We start from the raw sequence: 19,493 nt of genomic DNA, 5'->3' as shown, positions 1-19,493 counted from the left end.
TACCGAGGGAGGAGACCAAGGTGATAGTGCGGTCTCGGGGAGGCCTTAACATCGCGAGGACTCAGACCACCACCGTGACATCAGCCATCATGACGGCGGCGAACGTATCAAGGGAGGACGGAGCAGCGGACACCTGCCCCAACTTGCAACAAAACATCATGGTGGTGAGTACCCCCGACGATATACGTGCTTCACGTTACGCCGAGATAAAATCGATCTGCATTGGTGGCAAGGAACACGTGGTTGGCGCATATCAAACCGCGTCATATGGCGCCGTTAAAGACATTATTAGAGGTATCCCAATAGAGGACTCCACGGCCGCAATTTACTGGAACATTGTTAACTTGAGAAATCCCTTGACACTTGGCGCGAACAGAATTGGTAGCTCGACAACAGTCATCGTGGCTTTCAAGGGCCTGAAGGTCCCGAATTACGTGTGCTATGGTCCCGTTCTCACCAAGTGCAGCCTATATCGAAAACAATTCGATGTGTGTAAGCAGTGCGGAAAGGTGGGCCACCGCCGCGACGTTTGTGTCAAACCCTCACGTGAGGGCTTGCTTTGCTTGCGGGGCCGTTGACCCCAAGGAAGACCATAGATGTACCCCCACTTGCAGATTGTGCGGAGGGCCACATGTGACCGGTGCCAAGGTTTGCAAGAATAGATTCAAGGTCCCATACGTAGTTACAAGGAGACAGAAAGTGAGAGAGGCACAAAGGAGAGATGCCTCGACCTGCACCAGTTACAAGGAGACAATGGGAGCGCAAGATGGGCGAACAACAAGCGCAGCCGCAACAACGACCATATCTGAGAGCTGAGGAATTTCCATCGCTGATGTTAGCAACCACAACACCTGCCGGCCCAGCTGGTTACCGAACGTCACATTCCGTCTCGAAGCGCAGGGCCAGCGAGAGTAGACAGCGTAGCCTTAGGCGTAAGCGATCGCAATCACGTGACCACGTGAGCTGGGCCGATGCAGCAAGGCACGGTGCCAAGAAAGCACAGGGGGGTGCCACCACCACCACCACCTCCAATACCGCAACGACCACCGCAACGACCAAGACCATTAGCCCCAGCAAGACCGTCGATGGCAACAACAGCAGCAAGACGAGGGAAGACGAGGCGATGAGGACGTTGAAAGAAGCCAACGAGGCACTCAGGCGCAAAAACAATGAGCTCGAGACGAAAGTCAGTAGGCAAGAGGCCACTATTAGCAAGATGGCAAACGAGATCGTGGAAATCAAGAAGCTTCTGGCGACCCGTTCCACCAATAACGAAACGCCCCAAGCGGTATCATGTGAACCCACACCCAGCATCAGCAGCGCTGTACCATCAACATCGGCTGAGAAGGAACCGGCACCCAAGAGACGAGCGATCGAGAACCTGAAGGAGCGCAAGCTCAACGACCGGGTGGACTACCTAAAAGACAAGGTCGACCAAATCGAGGAACACCTCGACGGGCTCGAAGATTATATTAAGACAACGTTCACCAAGATGATTAACGACAGGTTCGCGGCCATCGAGCGGACGTGTCAGCAGTTAACGAACGCAATACAGCAAATAACGCAGCAGTACAATCAGCAACAATCATGGCCGCTTCAGCAACAGCAACAATTACAGCAGTGAAGGGTCTCGTGACCTGGCACTGGGACTGTAACGGTTTCGCTAGCAAGAAGGCAGTCTTGCAGCAACACATAAAACAAGTAGCAGGCAAGCCCGATATAATCATGATATAAGAGACTCGCACTGATGCAGTGTCGCACCCGGTTATCGGGTATACGCCATGTCTCCGAAGGTCAGCGGCGGTAGAGGGATATGCACATCGGTTCGCAAGGGACTCACCTTCATTGAGCATGAGTTGCACAGCAGTAAAATTGAATACACTCTCATCGAGGTCGTTACGGGCAAGAAACAAAAGAACAGCACCTTTCTGCTTAACGTCTACAGTAGCCCTTCAAACTGGTGAAGCAAAAATTCAAGACGGCCCTTCACAGAGCCAGCGCCGTGGCGGGGACTCACAGGCTCGTCGCCTGCGGGGACTTCAACGCGGCACACCCGGCATGGGGATATAACAAGCAATTGGCCAAGGGGCGAGACCAGTTCCAAGACACATTAGACCTGGGATTCACCCTCATCACAGACGCGACTGATCCTACAAGGATTGGGAACTCTGTGTCCAGGTATACAACGCCGGACCTCACGTTCGTGAAGAACGATGAGAAGGGGAATATCTCCTGGCGCAGCACGGGGTCAGAGCTCGGCAGCGACCACTACATCGTAGAGGTCATCATACCGGAAGAGGTCAAGGCCTCGGAGGACACCAGAAAACATAATTTTACGGATTGGGATGCCTTCCGTAGCCTGTTACTAACGGAGATGGAGGAAATGGAGAACATAGAAGAATGGTCAGCCAAAATCGCGGGTAAGGTCAAGGAGGCGACCAAAATCATAGAAACAGATGAGAAGGTCGACACGGTTGACAGCCGCCTCGCGCACTTATTCGAAGCAAAGCAATCTATCCTAAACAGGTGGAAGAAGCAAAGACTAAATCGGCGCCTAAGGAAGAAGGTGGCGGAGCTGAATCGCGCCATAAGTTCTTTGTCAGCTGCTCCGCAGGCAACAGTGGAACGAAATCTGTAATGCTGTGGACGGGCAGATGCATTGCGGCAAAACCTGGAACTTGATGCGGCATCTGATCGACGAGACTAAAACAAAATCCCACCAACGCGACCGCCTCGCAAAGATCATTCACAGAGCAGTCAAGGAAAACGGGGAAACTGAAGTAATCAGACGCTTAAACAGCAAATACCTTCCGGTTACACCCACGGAAAGACATACCGAGTACGGCGGTCAAGCCAACGAGAAGCTTGACCACGACATCAGCGTCGAGGAGGTGCGAGTGGCACTGCACGAACTAAACAGCAAGTCGGCGGCCGGCCCGGATCACATCTCGAACAGAGCGCTCAAGAACCTCAGCGATGGGGCCATCGAAAACCTCACCGGTTACTACAACAAGTGCTGGAGTGCAGGGTCACTGCCCCAGGAGTGGAAGACTGCCAAGACCATCCTCATCCCCAAACCAAGCAAGCCGCCGAACGCTGACAACCTCCGGCCCATCTCGCTCACGTCCTTCGTGGGCAAGGTGTTGGAGCACGTCCTCATGTGTAGGTGGCAGGACTACCTGGAGGAGTCGGGAATATACCCCACCACGATCATCGGGTTTCGGCGTTCCCTCGGCACCCAAGACGCGATGATTATGTTGAAGAAAGGTATCATTGACGATGACATCCTAACGAAAGACAACAAGGCCATTCTGGGGCTGGACTTGCACAGCGCCTTCGACAAGGTGAAGCACTCTGCGATCCTAGCCCAGGTGTCCAGACTCAACATGGGCGCAAGAACGTACAATTCCATCAAGGACGTTCTGACGGGGCGGACTACCGAGCTCGGCGCCGGCGATCTACGGCTCCAAAAAAAGAGGCTCGGCAGTGTCGGGACCCCCCAGGGCTCGGTCATCTCGCCGTTGTTATTCAACCTCGTTTTGATCGGGGTGGCCAAGCGACTCTCGCGGCGAGGGTGTCCGGCACACCCTCTACGCCAATGACATCACGCTGTGGGTTCCGGGAGGCAGCGACGGTCACATTGAGAGCACACTGCAAGAAGCCGTCGACGCGATCGAAGACCAGCTGAACGGTTCTGGTTTGATCTGCTCACCGAGCAAGTCAGAACTGCTGGTGTTACCACCGAAGTACGTCAGACATAACAAGAGCGAAGCGAGGGATTACGAGGCCAACAAGATCGTGACGAGAACGGCCACGTGATCCCAGAGGTCGACAAAATGCGGGTGCTCGGCATGATTATAGACAAGCGACGGGGCAACAGCGAGACTATTTCCCGCCTTACAGCCAAGAATACCAACGCAATACGCCTCATCAGACGGGTCGCCAACCGCAAGGCTGGGATGAAGGAGGAAAGCTTTTCGGCTTGTAGCGCTCCTTCGTAATCAGCCACGTCACCTACGTTGCAGCCTTCCACAACTGGATGCAATGTGAGAGGAATAAAATGAACGCCCTGATACGCCGAGCTTACAAGGCGGCGCTCGGACTATTCGAGTGTACGAAAACCAGCAAGCTCCTCAGCCTGGGGGTACACAATACCCTCGAGGAAATTGCGGAAGCGCAACGGCCGCCGAGCTGCAGCGGCTCTCTATAACCGAAGCCGGCAGGCGCATACTTCAATACTTGGGCTTCACGCCCGGAGCGAAAACGGCGAGTAGCGACGTTTCTGTCGCGGACGGAACCCGGCGCCGGATTCGGGTGGACCTCATCCCGAGAAACATGAACCCAGAGTACAAGGAGAGAAGAGCGGTGAGGGCCAAGGCCCTCATCGACTTTCACGCCAAGGACGAGCACGCAAGGTTCGTGGATGGAGCAGAATACCAGGTAGACTGCACGGCGTTCATAGCTACCGTCATCGAGTCATCGTCCGGCGCGACGAGGGCAGCGGCGAGCTTACGGGTCCGCGAGGCGTGTCAGGCGGAGGAGGTGGCCATTGCCCTGGCTATTGCCGACCCCGGGTGCCAGACAGTGTTGTGCGATTCGCGAAGTGCAGTGCGGAATTATGCAAAGGGCAAAGTGTGTGGTGAGGCTGTGCGCGTTCTGTGTTTGGCTGACCTGCAACGAGAGAATCGGTATGTTAGAGTCAAGTGGTTCTCGGCGCACGCGGGCAACGATGCGTCCGAGAAGCACGATAACCACAACAAGACGGCACACGCAGTGGCGCGAGCGCTAACCAACCGCGCCGCTGCAACCGACCGTCCAACGTGGTGTAGTGCCAAGGACCGCATGACGACGTTCAACGAACTTACACAGTTCCACCGCCTGGCTCGAAGGACTTTCCCACCCCCGCACCCGGGGCTGAGCCGAGCGGAGGCGGTGCTGTTCAGACAATTGCAAACTGGTTCTTTACCCACCCCAGTGTTAATGACTCATCTGTACCCGAAATATCATGTGAGTGATGTGTGCCGCGTGTGCCAGTGGGAGAGGTGCACCCTGACGCACATCCTATGGGATTGCACCAAGTTTCCCGATGAAGCTTCGACAAGTACAACAATTCCGCCGCGACTAGCGGCTGCGGGGGAATGCTACGACCACGAAAGCCAAACCTGGGCCGTCCAGCAGGTCTCGGCGGCTCTTGAAAGACAAAGGCTGAGCGAAACCGACGGAACGTTGCCCCTCAGGGCGATCGACCGCGGGAGTAACACGCGCTGGAGTTGAGTAGAGACCACCCGCTGAGAAGACGTCAGGGCCCGCGTCACGGCGCCATTTAGTCATGGTGTCGTTCTGCAGGCAACTACATGAAGTTGTTCCTCTCTCTCTCTCTACGGTATTCACTGTTTCTTGCAAGATGTCCTGCACCATGCCCGGGGTTCCTTTGGAGACCCACATGGTGATATCATCTGCGCATATGGTGTGCTCGAGCCCGTGGATCTGTCCGAGTTTCTCAGCAAGTCCCGCCATGGTAAGGTTGAAAAGCATAGGGGAGATGACCGAGCCTTGGGGGGTGCCCCCCCCGCAGGGGCGTCTGCGTAAGCAGGCGTTTGGTGTGCTCCGACACCACGTACCCGAGCACACGAGGGTTGGACCCTCCCGCGTTTAGCCGTGCGCGGCTTAGCCGTGTCCGGGGAAAGGGGTATCCTGGGAGTGGAGCCGATGCCGGGTGTTTGGACCTTTAAGGCCCCCTGGCGGAGGCAACACACCCCTTTGGCCTCTGCTTCGCATAGACGGCACCCCCGGACTGACCCACCCGGGGGAAATCGGTAGTTGCCTTTTCCTGTCTCTCTCTCCCTATTACCTTCGTCTTTCCCTTACTTTCGACCTTTCCTGTCTTCTTCTGGTTTCCTTTTACTTCCAATTTTTCCAGGCATTAAGGGTTAACCTTGTGTGGATAGCCAACCTTGGTTATATCATATTTGGTTATAGTGGTAATGTACAGCTGGCGTTTGCAGGCCGTGTTTCCCAGGTCCTGCAGCGTCCCCTTGTAGGACTCCACGGTGGGTGGCTGGCGTTACTGCCCAAATCTCACATATCTTTATGGCTAACTCCTTCCCCCCACTCTCTGATCGCCCTAAGAAAAGAGGGCGCAGCGATGAAGTATCCAAATTTTTTGGTCGGCAAAACAATCTTTCCCTCGTTTCCACGTCATTCATTCTGAAAAACCATCTAAACCAGTGCGAACAATTTCCCCATTCCTTGTATCGAAGTCCCTTACCGAAGTTTTTGGCCCAGGCTATAAGGCGTCGAGGATTGCTAGCGGTGACCTCCTCTTGGAGCTCCGCGATCAGAAACAATTTGAGAAACTGCCTAAACTAGTATCATTTGAGGAGACCCAAATAGTAGTAACCCCGCACCGTACGATGAATACCACCCGCGGCGTTGTCTCGGACGATGATTTGCTGGAGCTCTCTGAGGCTGAACTCTTGGAGGGCTTCAGTGAACAGAATGTTATAAATGTCAAAAGAATCAAGAAGAGGCGAGATGGTAAAGAAATTGTGACCAAACACTTAATACTCACCTTCAATTCAAGTGTCCTGCCCGAGTCAATCGAGGCCGGGTACATCAAGCTCCGTGTAAGACCGTATGTGCAAAATCCTCTGAGATGTTTTAAATGCCAACGTTTCGGCCACAGCTCGCACAGCTGCCGAGGCCGCCAAACATGTGCAAAATGCAGTGCCCATGAACACAAGTCTGAAGCTTGCACGAACTCTTTGCATTGTGTAAATTGTGATGGAGAGCACGCCGCGTACTCGCGGTCGTGCCCATCTTGGAAAAAAGAAAAAGAAATTGTCACGATGAAAGTGAAAGGAAATATATCATTCAAGGAGGCACGTAGGCGGGTGGCATACCTGCCTATGAACACTATTTCCAAAGTGGCGCGTCAGGGGGCAGCGCCACAACGGCCTCCGGCGGCTGTCCGACCCACACCCAGTGAAGCGGCAGTGACGCCATCCGCCCCCTCGGAGGCTGCAGCTAACGCTGCTATGCCAACCGAGGAGAAGGGACCATCGACCCCGAAGGTGGGCGTAGTGGAGGCTGCCTCGACTTCCCAGGTCCCTTCCAGTGCTGGCAACGGCCGGCGCAGCCAAATCCCCCAGGGAGCCCCATCGACCTCCGGGCTGGTGGGCGCAGGTGTCTTGCCCTGCAAGGCTGGACCCTCGCTGGTAACTTGCCGCTCGCAAGAGCACGTGTCCGGCGCCTCACAAGAGGCAATGGACACTACACCCATCCTCAAGGCGCACCAAGCGCCTAAGGAGCGGCGAGGCTTCCTCGAACGCTCCAGAAAGGGCAAGACCCCGATTACAGGGCCTCGAAAGAGCTCTGTAATCTAAGGCATCACTTCCGTTTCTGTACACACAGCACTAATTTACTTTAATTATGGATACGCAAATTATTCAATGGAACATCAGAGGTCTCCTTAGATACCTTGATGATTTGCAAGAACACATCCACCAACACAATCCAAAAGTGCTGTGTTTACAGGAAACACACTTAAAGCCAAAACACACAAATTTTCTTCGACAGCACGTTACTTTTCGCAAAGATCGCCATGATGCTATTGCATCATCGGGCGGTGTTGCCATTGTAATTCAGAAAAGCATAGCGTGTCAACATTTACAGCTACGAACGGCCCTCGAAGCAGTGGGGGTTCGAGTTGTCCTGCTAAACAAACTCATCACTATTTGTTCGCTTTACATACCCCCACATTACAAATTAAACAAACCTGAATTTCAGTCCTTCATAGATGAATTGCCAGAACTTTATGTTGTTCTTGGCGATTTCAATGCACACAGCACCTTGTGGGGAGACTCTCGCATCGATGCGCGAGGTCGTCTCGTTGAACAGTTCCTTTTTTCTTCTGGAGTGTTCCTTCTAAATAAGAAAGAACCCACATATTACTCTCTTGCAAACAGATCCTTTTCGTCAATAGATCTTAGTATAGTTTCCGCGTCTATACTGCCCGAACTCAAATGGGAAGTTAGGAGCAATCCTTACGGGAGTGATCACTTCTCCGTACTGCTAAGAACATCTAAAGAAAATGAATTTCCCTCACAAGCTCCTAGGTGGAAGATAGATACAGCCGACTGGGAGAAATTTCGAAATCTATCTAGCATCTCAGGGGCTGATATGTCTTCTCTAGAAATTGATGCCGCTGTGGAGTATTTTACAGTGTTCGTAATAGAGGCCGCATCTAAATGCATATCTGAAGGAAGTGGCTTGGCATGCAGACGGCGTGTCCCGTGGTGGAACGACGAATGTAGGATTGCTCGTAACAAACAAAACAAAGCGTGGAGGTTGCTACGCGCTTCCCCCACTGCAGAGAATCTTATCAACTTTAAGAAAGTAAAATCTCAAGGCAGGAGAACCCGCAGGCAGGCCAGAAGAGAAAGTTGGCAGAACTTTTTATCGAGTATGCAGATGAGGCCAAAGTCTGGAACAGGGTAAATAGAATTAGAGGTCGACCAACGTACTCACTCCTTCTGGTAAATACACAGGGCGATACACTGCAAGATCAGGCAGACTCACTTGGGGAGCACTTTGAGAGCGTGTCAAGTCCAACAAATTATTCAGAATCCTTTCTCAAATACAAACAAATAGAAGAATGTAAGCCACTCATAAGAAAAGGTCGAAAGAATGAACCATACAACTGTCCTTTTAGTATTGCCGGGTTTAGAGCTGTCTTGAGATCATGCAAGAGCTGCGCACGGTGTTCTGACAGAATCATGTATAAAATGATCAAAAACCTACACAATGACTCCCAAGTTACACTACTCACAATTTTCAACACTATTTGGGCTGCAGATACTTTCCAACTGCATGGAAAGAAGCAATTGTGGTCCCTGTTTGGAAGCAGGGAAAAGACCCGTCCATGACGGCAAGCTATCGCCCGATAGCTCTTACAAGCTCCCTGTGTAAGGGTTTTGAAAAAAATGATTAATCGCAGACTCATACATTTCCTTGAACTCAACAATATACTTGATCCCTTTCAGTGAGGCTTCAGAGAAGGCCGGTCGCTACGGCATCTTGCGAGACTTGGCGGAAATGGGCATCTGTGGCAATATGCTGAAAATAATTGAAAGCTATTTGTTGAATCGCATCTTCCGAGTGAAAATCGGCAACGTATTGTCGCGACCTTTCACACAGGAAACAGGTGTACCACAGGGAGGCGTGCTGAGTTGTACGCTCTTCATCGTGAAGATGAACACGCTTCGTGCTTCGCTACCACCTGCCATTCTTTATTCTGTCTACGTTGACGACATTCAAATCGGCTTCAAATCCTGTAACCTCTCAGTATGCGAGAGACAGGTGCAGCAGGGCCTGAACAAGATTTCCAAGTGGACAGACAAAAACGGATTTAAAATCAATCCCCACAAAAGCTCTTGTGTTCTTTTTACAACAAAGAGAGACCGGTTTCCGGATCCTTCCTTAGAACTGTGTGGACACCAAATGCCTGTCAACAAAGAGCAAAAATTCCTGGGTGTTATACTTGACTACAGACTCACTTTCATTCCACACATTAAATATCTGAAAGAAAAATGTCTAAAAACGATGAATTTAATGAAACTTCTATCCCAGACAACATGGGGTAGTGACAGGAAGTGTTTAATGAACCTGTCATCATCATCATCATCATCATCATCATCATCAGCCTAGTTACGCCCACTGCAGGGCAAAGGCCTCTCCCATACTTCTCCAACTACCCCGGTCATGTACTAATTGTGGCCATGTTGTCCCTGCAAACGTCTTAATGTCATCCGCCCACCTAACTTTCTGCCGCCCCCTGCTACGCTTCCCTTCCCTTGGAATCCAGTCCGTAACTCTTAGTGACCATCGATTATCTTCCCTCCTCATTACATGTCCGGCCCATGCCCATTTCTTTTTCTTGATTTCAACTAAGATGTCGTTTACCCGCGTTTGTTGCCTCACCCAATCTGCTCTTTTCTTATCCCTTAACGTTACACCCATCATTCTTCTTTCCATAGCTCGTTGCGTCGTCCTCAATTTCAGCAGAACCCTTTTCGTAAGCCTCCAGGTTTCTGCCCCATATGTGAGTACTGGTAACACACAGCTGTTGTACACTTTCCTTTTGAGGGATAGTGGCAACCTGCTGTTCATGATTTGAGAATGCCTGCCAAACGCACCCCAACCCATTCTTATTCTTCTGGTTATTTCAGTCTCATGATCCGGATCCGTGGTCACTACCTGCCCTAAGTAGATGTATTCCCTTACCACTTCCAGTGCTTCGCTACCTATCGTAAACTGCTGTTCTCTTCCGAGACTGTTAAACAATACTTTAGTTTTCTGCAGATTAATTTTCAGACCCACCCTTCTGCTTTGCCTCTCCAGGTCAGTGAGCATGCATTGCAATTGGTCTCCTGAGTTACTAAGCAAGGCAATATCATCAGCGAATCGCAAGTTGCTAAGGTATTCTCCATCAACTTTTATCCCCAATTCTTCCCACTCCAGGCCTCTGAATACATTCCTGTAAACATGCTGTGAATAGCATTGGAGATATCGTATCTCCCTGTCTGGCGCCTTTCTTTATAGGGATTTTGTTGCTTTCATTCTGGAGGACTACGGTGGCTGTGGAGCCGCTATAGATATCTTCCAGTATTTTTACATATGGCTCATCTACACCCTGATTCCGTAATGCCTCCATGACTGCTGAGGTTTCGACTGAATCAAACGCTTTCTCGTAATCAATGAAAGCTATATATAAGGGTGGGTTATATTCTGCACATTTCTCTATCACTTGATTGATAGTGTGAATATGGTCTATTGTTGAGTAGCCTTTACGGAATCCTGCCTGGTCCTTTGGTTGACAGACGTCTAAGGTGTTCCTGATTCTATTTGCGATTACCTTAGTAAATACTTTGTAGGCAACGGACAGTAAGCTGATCGGTCTATAATTTTTCAAGTCTTTGGCGTCCCCTTTCTTATGGATTAGGATTATGTTAGCGTTCTTCCAAGATTCCGGTACGCTCGAGGTTATGAGGCATTGCGTATACAGGGTGGCCAGTTTCTCTAGAACAATCTGACCACCATCCTTCAACAAATCTGCTGTTACCTGATCCTCCCCAGCTGCCTTGCCCCTTTGCATAGCTCCTAAGGCTTTCTTTACTTCTTCTGGCGTTACCTGTGGGATTTCGAATTCCTCTAGGCTATTCTCTCGTCCACTATCGTCGTGGGTGCCACTGCTACTGTATAAATCTCTATAGAACTCCTCAGCCACTTGAACTATCTCATCCATATTAGTAACGATATTGCCGGCTTTGTCTCTTAACGCACACATCTGATTCTTGCCTATTCCTAGTTTCTTCTTCACTGTTTTTAGGCTTCCTCCGTTCCTGAGAGCCTGTTCAATTCTATCCATATTATAGTTCCTGATGTCCGCTGTCTTACGCTTGTTGATTAACTTAGAAAGTTCTGCCAGTTCTATTCTAGCTGTAGGATTAGAGGCTTTCATACATTGGCGTTTCTTGATCAGATCTTTCGTCTCCTGCGATAGCTTACTGGTTTCCTGTCTAACGGCGTTACCACCGACTTCTATTGCACACTCCTTAATGATGCCCATGAGATTGTCGTTCATTGCTTCAACACTAAGGTCCTCTTCCTGAGTTAAAGCCGAATACCTGTTCTGTAGTTTGATCCGGAATTCCTCTAGTTTCCCTCTTACCGCTAACTCATTGATTGGCTTCTTGTGTACCAGTTTCTTTCGTTCCCTCCTCAAGTCTAGGCTAATTCGAGTTCTTACCATCCTGTGGTCACTGCAGCGTACCTTGCCGAGCACGTCTACATCTTGAATGATGCCAGGGTTCGCGCAGAGTATGAAGTCGATTTCATTTCTAGTCTCACCATTCGGGCTCCTCCACGTCCACTTTCGACTAACCCGCTTGCGGAAAAAGGTATTCATTATCCGCATATTATTCTGTTCTGCAAACTCTACTAATAATTCTCCTCTGCTATTCCTAGAGCCTATGCCATATTCCCCCACTGACTTGTCTCCAGCCTGCTTCTTGCCTACCCTGGCATTGAAGTCGCCCATCAGTATAGTGTATTTTGTTTTGACTTTACCCATCGCCGATTCTACGTCTTCATAAAAGCTTTCGACTTCCTGGTCATCATGACTAGATGTAGGAGCGTAGACCTGTACAACCTTCATTTTGTACCTCTTATTAAGTTTCACAACAAGACATGCCACCCTCTCGTTAATGCTATAGAATTCCTGTACGTTACCAGCTATTTCCTTATTAATCAGGAATCCGACTCCTAGTTCTCGTCTCTCCGCTAAGCCCCGGTAACACAGTACATGCCCGCTTTTTAGCACTGTATATGCTTCTTTTGTCCTCCTAACCTCACTGAGCCCTATTATATCCCATTTACTACCCTCTAATTCCTCCAAATACACTGCTAGACTCGCCTCACTAGATAGCGTTCTAACGTTAAACGTTGCCAGGCTCAGATTCCAATGGCGGCCTGTCCGGAGAGCCTAATAGAGAGCCTAATACAGAGCCTAATACAGAGCCTATCCAAGAGCCTAATTCGGTCTCGATTGGATTATGGTGCTGTAGTGTATAACTCTGCCGCCCCGAGCGCGCTAAAGATGCTAGATCCTGTTCACCATCTAGGTATCCGGTTAGCCACTGGCGCTTTCAGAACAAGCCCGATTGAAAGCTTATACGCGGAATCAAATGAATGGTCCCTCCATCTACAGAGAACTTACATCAGCCTTACATATTTCCTAAAGATACAATCCAATCATCAACATCAATGTTTTAACAATGTTAACGATATGACCTGCACTACACTTTTTCATAATCGCCCCTCTGTAAGAAAGCCTTTCTCGCTTCGAGTGAGGGAGCTTAGTGATGAAATGCGTGTCCCACTCCTCGAGCTTCGCCTAATGCATCCCACCAAGATGTTACCGCCTTGGGAGTGGCACGTCATAGAATGTGACATTTCCTTTTTGGAACTAACAAAACACGCACCAGAGATCGAAATACGAACTCATTTCCTAGAACTCCAGCACAAACACTCCTGCGCAGAGTTCTACACAGACGCTTCGAAGTCTAATGCCGGGGTGTCGTATGCTGCCGTCGGCCCATCCGTCTCAGAATCCGATGTACTACATCCGGAAACAAGTATATTTACGGCCGAGGCCTACGCATTACTGTCTGCTGTGAAGCATATAAGAAAATCAAAACTCCAAAAGTCAGCGATATATACAGACTCCCTAAGTGTCGTCAAGGCCCTGATGTCACTCTATACACACAAAAATCCAGTACTTAATGAACTATATTCCGTCTTGTGTATAGCGTACGGATCTAACCAGCGTATCATTATATGCTGGGTGCCTGTTCATAGGAGCATTGAGGGTAACGTTCTGGCGGACGAGATGGCCACGTCAATCGCATCGCAAGCTGTTAACCCTACCGCTCAGGTGCCTGTCACAGATCTGAGGCCTTTCTTGCGATGGAGGCTGCGAGATCACTGGCAACACATGTGGGACGCGGAAACGGATAAGAAGCTCCACCTGATAAAACCACAGTTAGGATTCTGGCCCTCGAATACAAAATCACGCCGTACAGATGTCCTATTCTGTCGTCTCAGAATAGGACACACATTTGGCACGCATAACTTCTCACTCACTGAAAATGATCCTCCAACCTGCGGTAGATGCGGGGAGAGGCTGACCGTCCTCCACGTCCTCCTGGAGTGTCAGGCAGCCGAATCTGAAAGAAGGAAACATTTTTCCCTAGCATACCGGCAGCACATCCCCCTACATCCCGTAATGCTACTCGGCCCAGAACCTTTATTTGACACCAACGCAGTCCTAAGTTTCCTGAAAGACGTTGTCCTGCATGTTTTTAGCCCGACATGTTCGTAGCGGGTCCTCCCTTCAGAGGATGCCGCTGTGATAGCTCTTTGGTATAGCACATGCCTCTGGGCCCTTGTGTTTCAAGGGCTCTGGCGAGGCAGCAGTGCTCCAAGTAATTTTACCATCTTTTATATTTTATATTTTGCATCATTCTTCTACGATGGATTTGAATGTTCAGGTATGCGTCATTAGTCATCGCCATAATTTTATAGCACGTAGATTTTACGCACTTTACAGTGACTATTTTTAGGCCACTTTACAGGCAAGTCACATCTTCGTCACAGAACTCATCATAACACCGCGAAATCACTAACACTATCTTGGCGCTCTTTGACCATATCTGGCCCTTGCGCCACTAAACCACACACATTCATTCATTCATTCATTCATTCATCGGGGGTGCCCCTGCTCCCCGGCGAGAGTGTCTCCGTGGAGAGGGCGGCAAATCAGAGCGTAGCCATCCTGTTATCCAAGAATGACTTGACGTGCGCGTGGAATCTAGCTCCGAGGTTGAGGTCGGAAATGGTGTCCACAATGTATTGGTGAGAGAGGTTATCGAATGCTTTCTCGAGATCCAACCCGAGAATGGCCTTGGCGTTTCTAATGGGGTGATCAATGATTTGGTGCTTGATTAAAATCATGGTGCCTTGAGTTGATAGACCGGGTCCAAATCCGATGAGGGTGCGTGGTAACAGTCCCTTGTTTTCGAGGAATCTGAAGAATCTGTTCTGAATCGCCGTTCTGAATCTGTTCAGAACGGCGCGTTCCGCAGCCTTACCCACGCACGACGTGAGTGATATGGGTCTGATGTTCTCGACACCCGAGGGCTTGTTGGGCTTTGGGATGAGAAGCGTGGTGGCGTGTAGTATATAGTAAAATGATCCTATTCACGAGCCTGTAAAGTGTAGAAATGAACCTTAGGACCAGTCCTTTCTGTGCCTCTGCTGCTTCCCAAGTGAAGGCAGCGTCATTGAATCCTCTTTTCATAAGCTGCTCGACGCGACAGGGGGAGGGGGGGGCGGTCGTCGTGACGTGATGAGTCCTCTGCGCAAGACTTACTGACCGGGAAGCTAGGCAACACGGTGGCACATGTAAATAAGCAAAAGAGTGAAAAGCAAACACAGCTGGCGTATGTGGATTGAGAGTCTCACGTAACGTCTTCCGCAGCCAGTTCCAGGCTAGTCTTTCGCAAACGTCGTACAAGGTGTCGATGTTTGCCAGACAAGCAGCACTGTGTAACGTGCAGAAATGAGCTTTAATGCGAGTCCTTTCTGTGCCTCTGCTTCTGACTATTGCGTTGCCTTAAATGGAAATGCGAAGCTGAACAAAAGAAAACAATATAACGGCATAGTTTTGTTTTAACCCGCTGTGGTGGCTTAGTGTTTATGGCGTTGCTCTGCTAAGGATGAGATCGGGGGATGGAATCACGGCTGTGGCGGCCGTGGTTCGATGTGGGCGAATTGCAAAAACAATCGTGCACCTTGCATTGGGCGCTCGTCAAAGAACCCCAGGTGCTAAAAATTTACGTGGAGTCCCCCACTTTCGCGTGCCTCATAATGAGGTCACAGTTTCGGCACGTAAAAACTATAACTTAGGTGTTTCGTGTTGGCTTAGGGGATCACCACGTTTGTTCGTTCGTTCTTGATCATACTACTTACGAATCAGGCGCCGACGTTATGCAAATATATATGTGAGGTTCCTTTAGTGCATCTGTGTAGATGACAGGATAGACTTACAAGAGGAAGAGCTAAGACATATTGTTTAATTTCATCCACATAAGCTGAGGAATCATGTGGAATGATAGAAAATTTGTGTTTTATCAGGTGAAAATTGAATTTCCATTTGACCTTATCTACAGGGAATTCCAAAGCATTTGGCGCTTAATGATGGCCGTTGTGATCACAGGCACAAAACTGAAGCCGAAAAGACACGATTTACAGTGAAGCCGTCAAAAAATTTGTGACACATGAAACGCGACCAAGTGCATATGGCTTTACACTATTGTGTGTGTGGAGGCTGGTTAGTGCTCAGACGTGATGATGGAATTTAGATGGGCGAGGTATCCGAAAATACTTGTGCAGTTAAATTTTTGTGCTCATTAAGGAATCTCAGGTGGCCAAAGTATCAAGGGGGTCCCAAGTAAAACGTCCCTCATAATCAGATCAGTACCTTGGCATTTAACGCCCCATAATTATTCTTTTAAACTGCGAAGAGGCCACTTCTTTTTGCAATTACTTCAGCGTACATTCCAAAAAACATTTGTCCTAAATGCTCATTCAGTGTGACGTCAAGTGCGACGAATTTGTGACGACGTACCATATGACATATTTTTACCTGTAGGAATGCACAGCCATGGAAAGCACATGTGAAAGAAAGAAAATCAAAAGTGCAATTTCTGGCGCAGCCCATTTTATTCAAATGATCGACCACTAATTCACGTATGACATCCGGACTAGTTTCACCCAAGGGGTTATTTTGCGTCCATAATAAATTTGTCAATGAGACCATTGTAATGATTATCGCAAAGCTTGTCCTTTGACAAAGAAGCTTTCCTCAGGGACCAATAGGAATTCTGCGGTACTCTAGGTATGTTTCTGCGCCACCGTTCCAATAGAACAGAATCATTTGTTCGTTTGTTTATTAGCTGCATAGAGCAATTAGTGCCCTGAAAGAAATTCGAGGACCGGAAGGAAAATACCAGCGTAGTTGAGAGGTAAATTATTCTACAAGCAATATGCCGGTACGTAGTTAGAAGGCTGCACAGGACCACTCGAGGGTAATTTCTTTTCGATGTTATTGCTAATATTATGGTTTCTTCATAAGCATCCTTCGAAGCATTTCGAGGTTCCTGGTGCGATCACTGCGGCACATGAGAACAACTAGAGCAGTAAGGCCATAAGGCAGGGTCCATAGCTGTGTTCAACTAAAACTAACACTCTAGGAAACCTTCGTCATGTCTAAGCTCGAGTACACCTCGTGTATGTGGGGCCACCCATCAGCTGTGCTCATTTCTCCTCTTTTGCCCATACAGAAGCGCTCAGAACGTTTTATATTTTGTTTCAAGTATTCTTATATTTCCAGCGTGCCTGTGATGAAGTCCTCCCTTGATCTTGATAATTTTTCTCGCAGAAAAATTACCCATCTCTGTCTTTTTTTATAGGACCTTTTCTATAATCATTATCTTAAGAACGGTATTTTTGATGCGCCATCCTTCCTGTCATAATGTGTAGACCATTGCTTTAAAGCTCAAGTGCCAAGCAGCCGCACCAACTTCTACTTTCATTGCTTTGTGCCAAGACGTCATCGGAATGAAGTCACCTCTCCGCCTCCATCACCAGCAAGCTCGATAAATATTTGTTTAAGACTTGCATCTCCAACAATTTCCGAAAAATATACCACTCTGTAACGCCAACATGGCACTGAGGGCACCTTGTATAAATAAACAATAAAGATAAATAAATAATTAAATAAGTAAGCAAATAAACACCCATCAGTAATATTTGAACGGCAGTGCACGCAGTATTTATCTTGAGTGCATGGTCATTCAAGTTTCTCCTATGTTGAGCGTCTACAAGATACAAGCAGGACTAAGGAAAGACGACAACGTATTGACGTTCAACCAACTTGCCCAAGTCAGCACCGCATGCAGTATATTTATTCAACACTAGGCCATTTTAAATGTACGTTTCACGACAGTTATTTGCTCAATGTTGCGCAAAACACGCTGGAGATAAAATAAAACATTCTATCACCAATTCATCTCCTGTTGAATTTCTATATAACGCTCTTAATCCTTGACCTGAGGAAATCGAGGTCGATGTCGGGATTCAGCTTTATAGCAAACTCGGTGTCGAAGAGGCGAAGAACTTCTTCCACGTCCTTGATGTGACGGTGCTCCACTTGCCCGATGGTCGAGCGGCGACAGAAGCGACCGTTCACTAGCATCAGCCACGAATCTTCATCGAAGCGCCCCACCATGAGCGTGTGACGGAGAAGCGATCGCGGGTGCAGCTTGATGTACCAGTACATTGGGACGATGTCGATCCAATTTTGCGGTGGAGCAAACACGTCAAACAGTGGACGCCAAGTCGGCGATGCGCCATCGCGTCCCGTCCACTTGATGGCCACCTCGATGTTACCTTCTTCATCGAGTCTGCGCGCACGGTAAGGCTCAGCCTCGCCTTCTACAGGAAGTGCCTTGAACGGATTGGGCCCACCGCCGAAGCCCATGTCAGCGAAGTACTCGCCTTCCTCGTCTAGGTCGACGCATAAGAGCATGTGTGTTAGGGGAGTGAGTGACGAGTCCATTGGACGACTCCAGCGGACCCGGGCAGCCCGAATGTGGAACTTGAAGCCCAGTGTCAGCAGAAGCCTGGCGAAGATGTTATTGAGCTCCAGGCAGCAGCCACCGCGACGTTGGTCGATCACCTTGCGGAACACGGAGTCGTCATCAAGCGGTGGCTGATGGCCGAGGAACACGTCTATATTTTGGAAAGGGATCCTTTCAACGTGGGCCTTGATAAGAGTGTTCAAGGTGTCCAGGTCCTTTACTCTCAGGGCACTGGGCTCTAGCTTCAGGACATCAAGGCAAAGCAGCAGTTCCTTCGGGTTAAGTGGTCCCATGCGGTAGCCACCAAAGTCTATCTTTCGCTTTGCCGTTGCGGCGAAGAGCTCAGGGTCTGGATGCTCGAATGACTCCCCATTTTGGGAGCCGCAGTCGAGGTTTCGTGGTGGTGAAAAGAGCACTGGACTTGTCATGTCTCTTATTCGGAGTTTACTCTGTCGAACTAGCGCAAACTCGGGACTTCCTGTCCGCACGTCTGTACGAGCAACATCACGTTTGTCTCATCTATATATACCGTGACTAATAATAATATGTTCGGCTTTGTTTTTCGTTCCCCTCGGCTCATCCTAGAGCATTTCTGCCGCTGCCCCCTATTTATAGACAGAGTAGTACGTAAATACCTGCATACATGCAGGCGAAATTTTCTCATTTTTAACCAATAAATTTATGTCTCTCTCTCAAGCGAACCTGCTTCAATTGTTGCGCTGAAGTTGTACCGCGGGCCCCAAACATCTCTTTCCGAACAACGAACTTTCCATGACTCTCCCTGCACACAGGAAATGTGAATCGGATGCTAGCAGAACTTCCTTATGCGCAGGCTGCAGTCCTCCTTTTATCTAAAATGTTTGCGTCAATATGCTGCAGCACCGCGCGTATAGTGTACGATCGGGCCCTGTATCGCTGACTTCCTCTTTCTCTTTTTTTCGCCGGTTACACTGGACAACCTCGCAAAACAAGCAACACAATATACGACTATAGGCTACACTACGAAAATGACAGTAAATTTGAAACAGGATAACAAAAAAAAAGCAGAAGCAAACATAGACTAAGCGACAACGGCTGGAAAGGAAGCTGGGCTGCTGCCTCCCCGTCGCTTTATCTACGTTTGCATTGCGTGGTTTTGCTGTTTCAACTTGGGCAGCACTGTTAGCATAACCATGTAACTAGCCCAACAAACCACTATTTTGAACGGCTATGGGACCGGTTGAGTATACT

At 49.1% G+C, this 19,493-nt stretch overlaps 1 protein-coding gene across 1 annotated transcript; it reads right to left on the bottom strand.

The window, feature by feature from the left end:
• Positions 1 to 17,707: 17,707 nt before the first annotated feature.
• Positions 17,708 to 18,691, bottom strand: LOC126523336 (arylamine N-acetyltransferase-like). Its single transcript, XM_050171977.2, has one exon. It carries the CDS (start codon positions 18,689 to 18,691, stop codon positions 17,708 to 17,710), a length of 984 nt encoding a protein of 327 aa, XP_050027934.2.
• Positions 18,692 to 19,493: the final 802 nt, after the last annotated feature.

The sequence above is a fragment of the Dermacentor andersoni genome, chromosome 6, assembly GCF_023375885.2.
Source record: "Dermacentor andersoni chromosome 6, qqDerAnde1_hic_scaffold, whole genome shotgun sequence".
Taxonomy (NCBI): domain Eukaryota; kingdom Metazoa; phylum Arthropoda; class Arachnida; order Ixodida; family Ixodidae; genus Dermacentor; species Dermacentor andersoni.
Note: the sequence above shows the minus strand (reverse complement) of the source record. Positions and strands in the feature narration are given on the sequence as shown.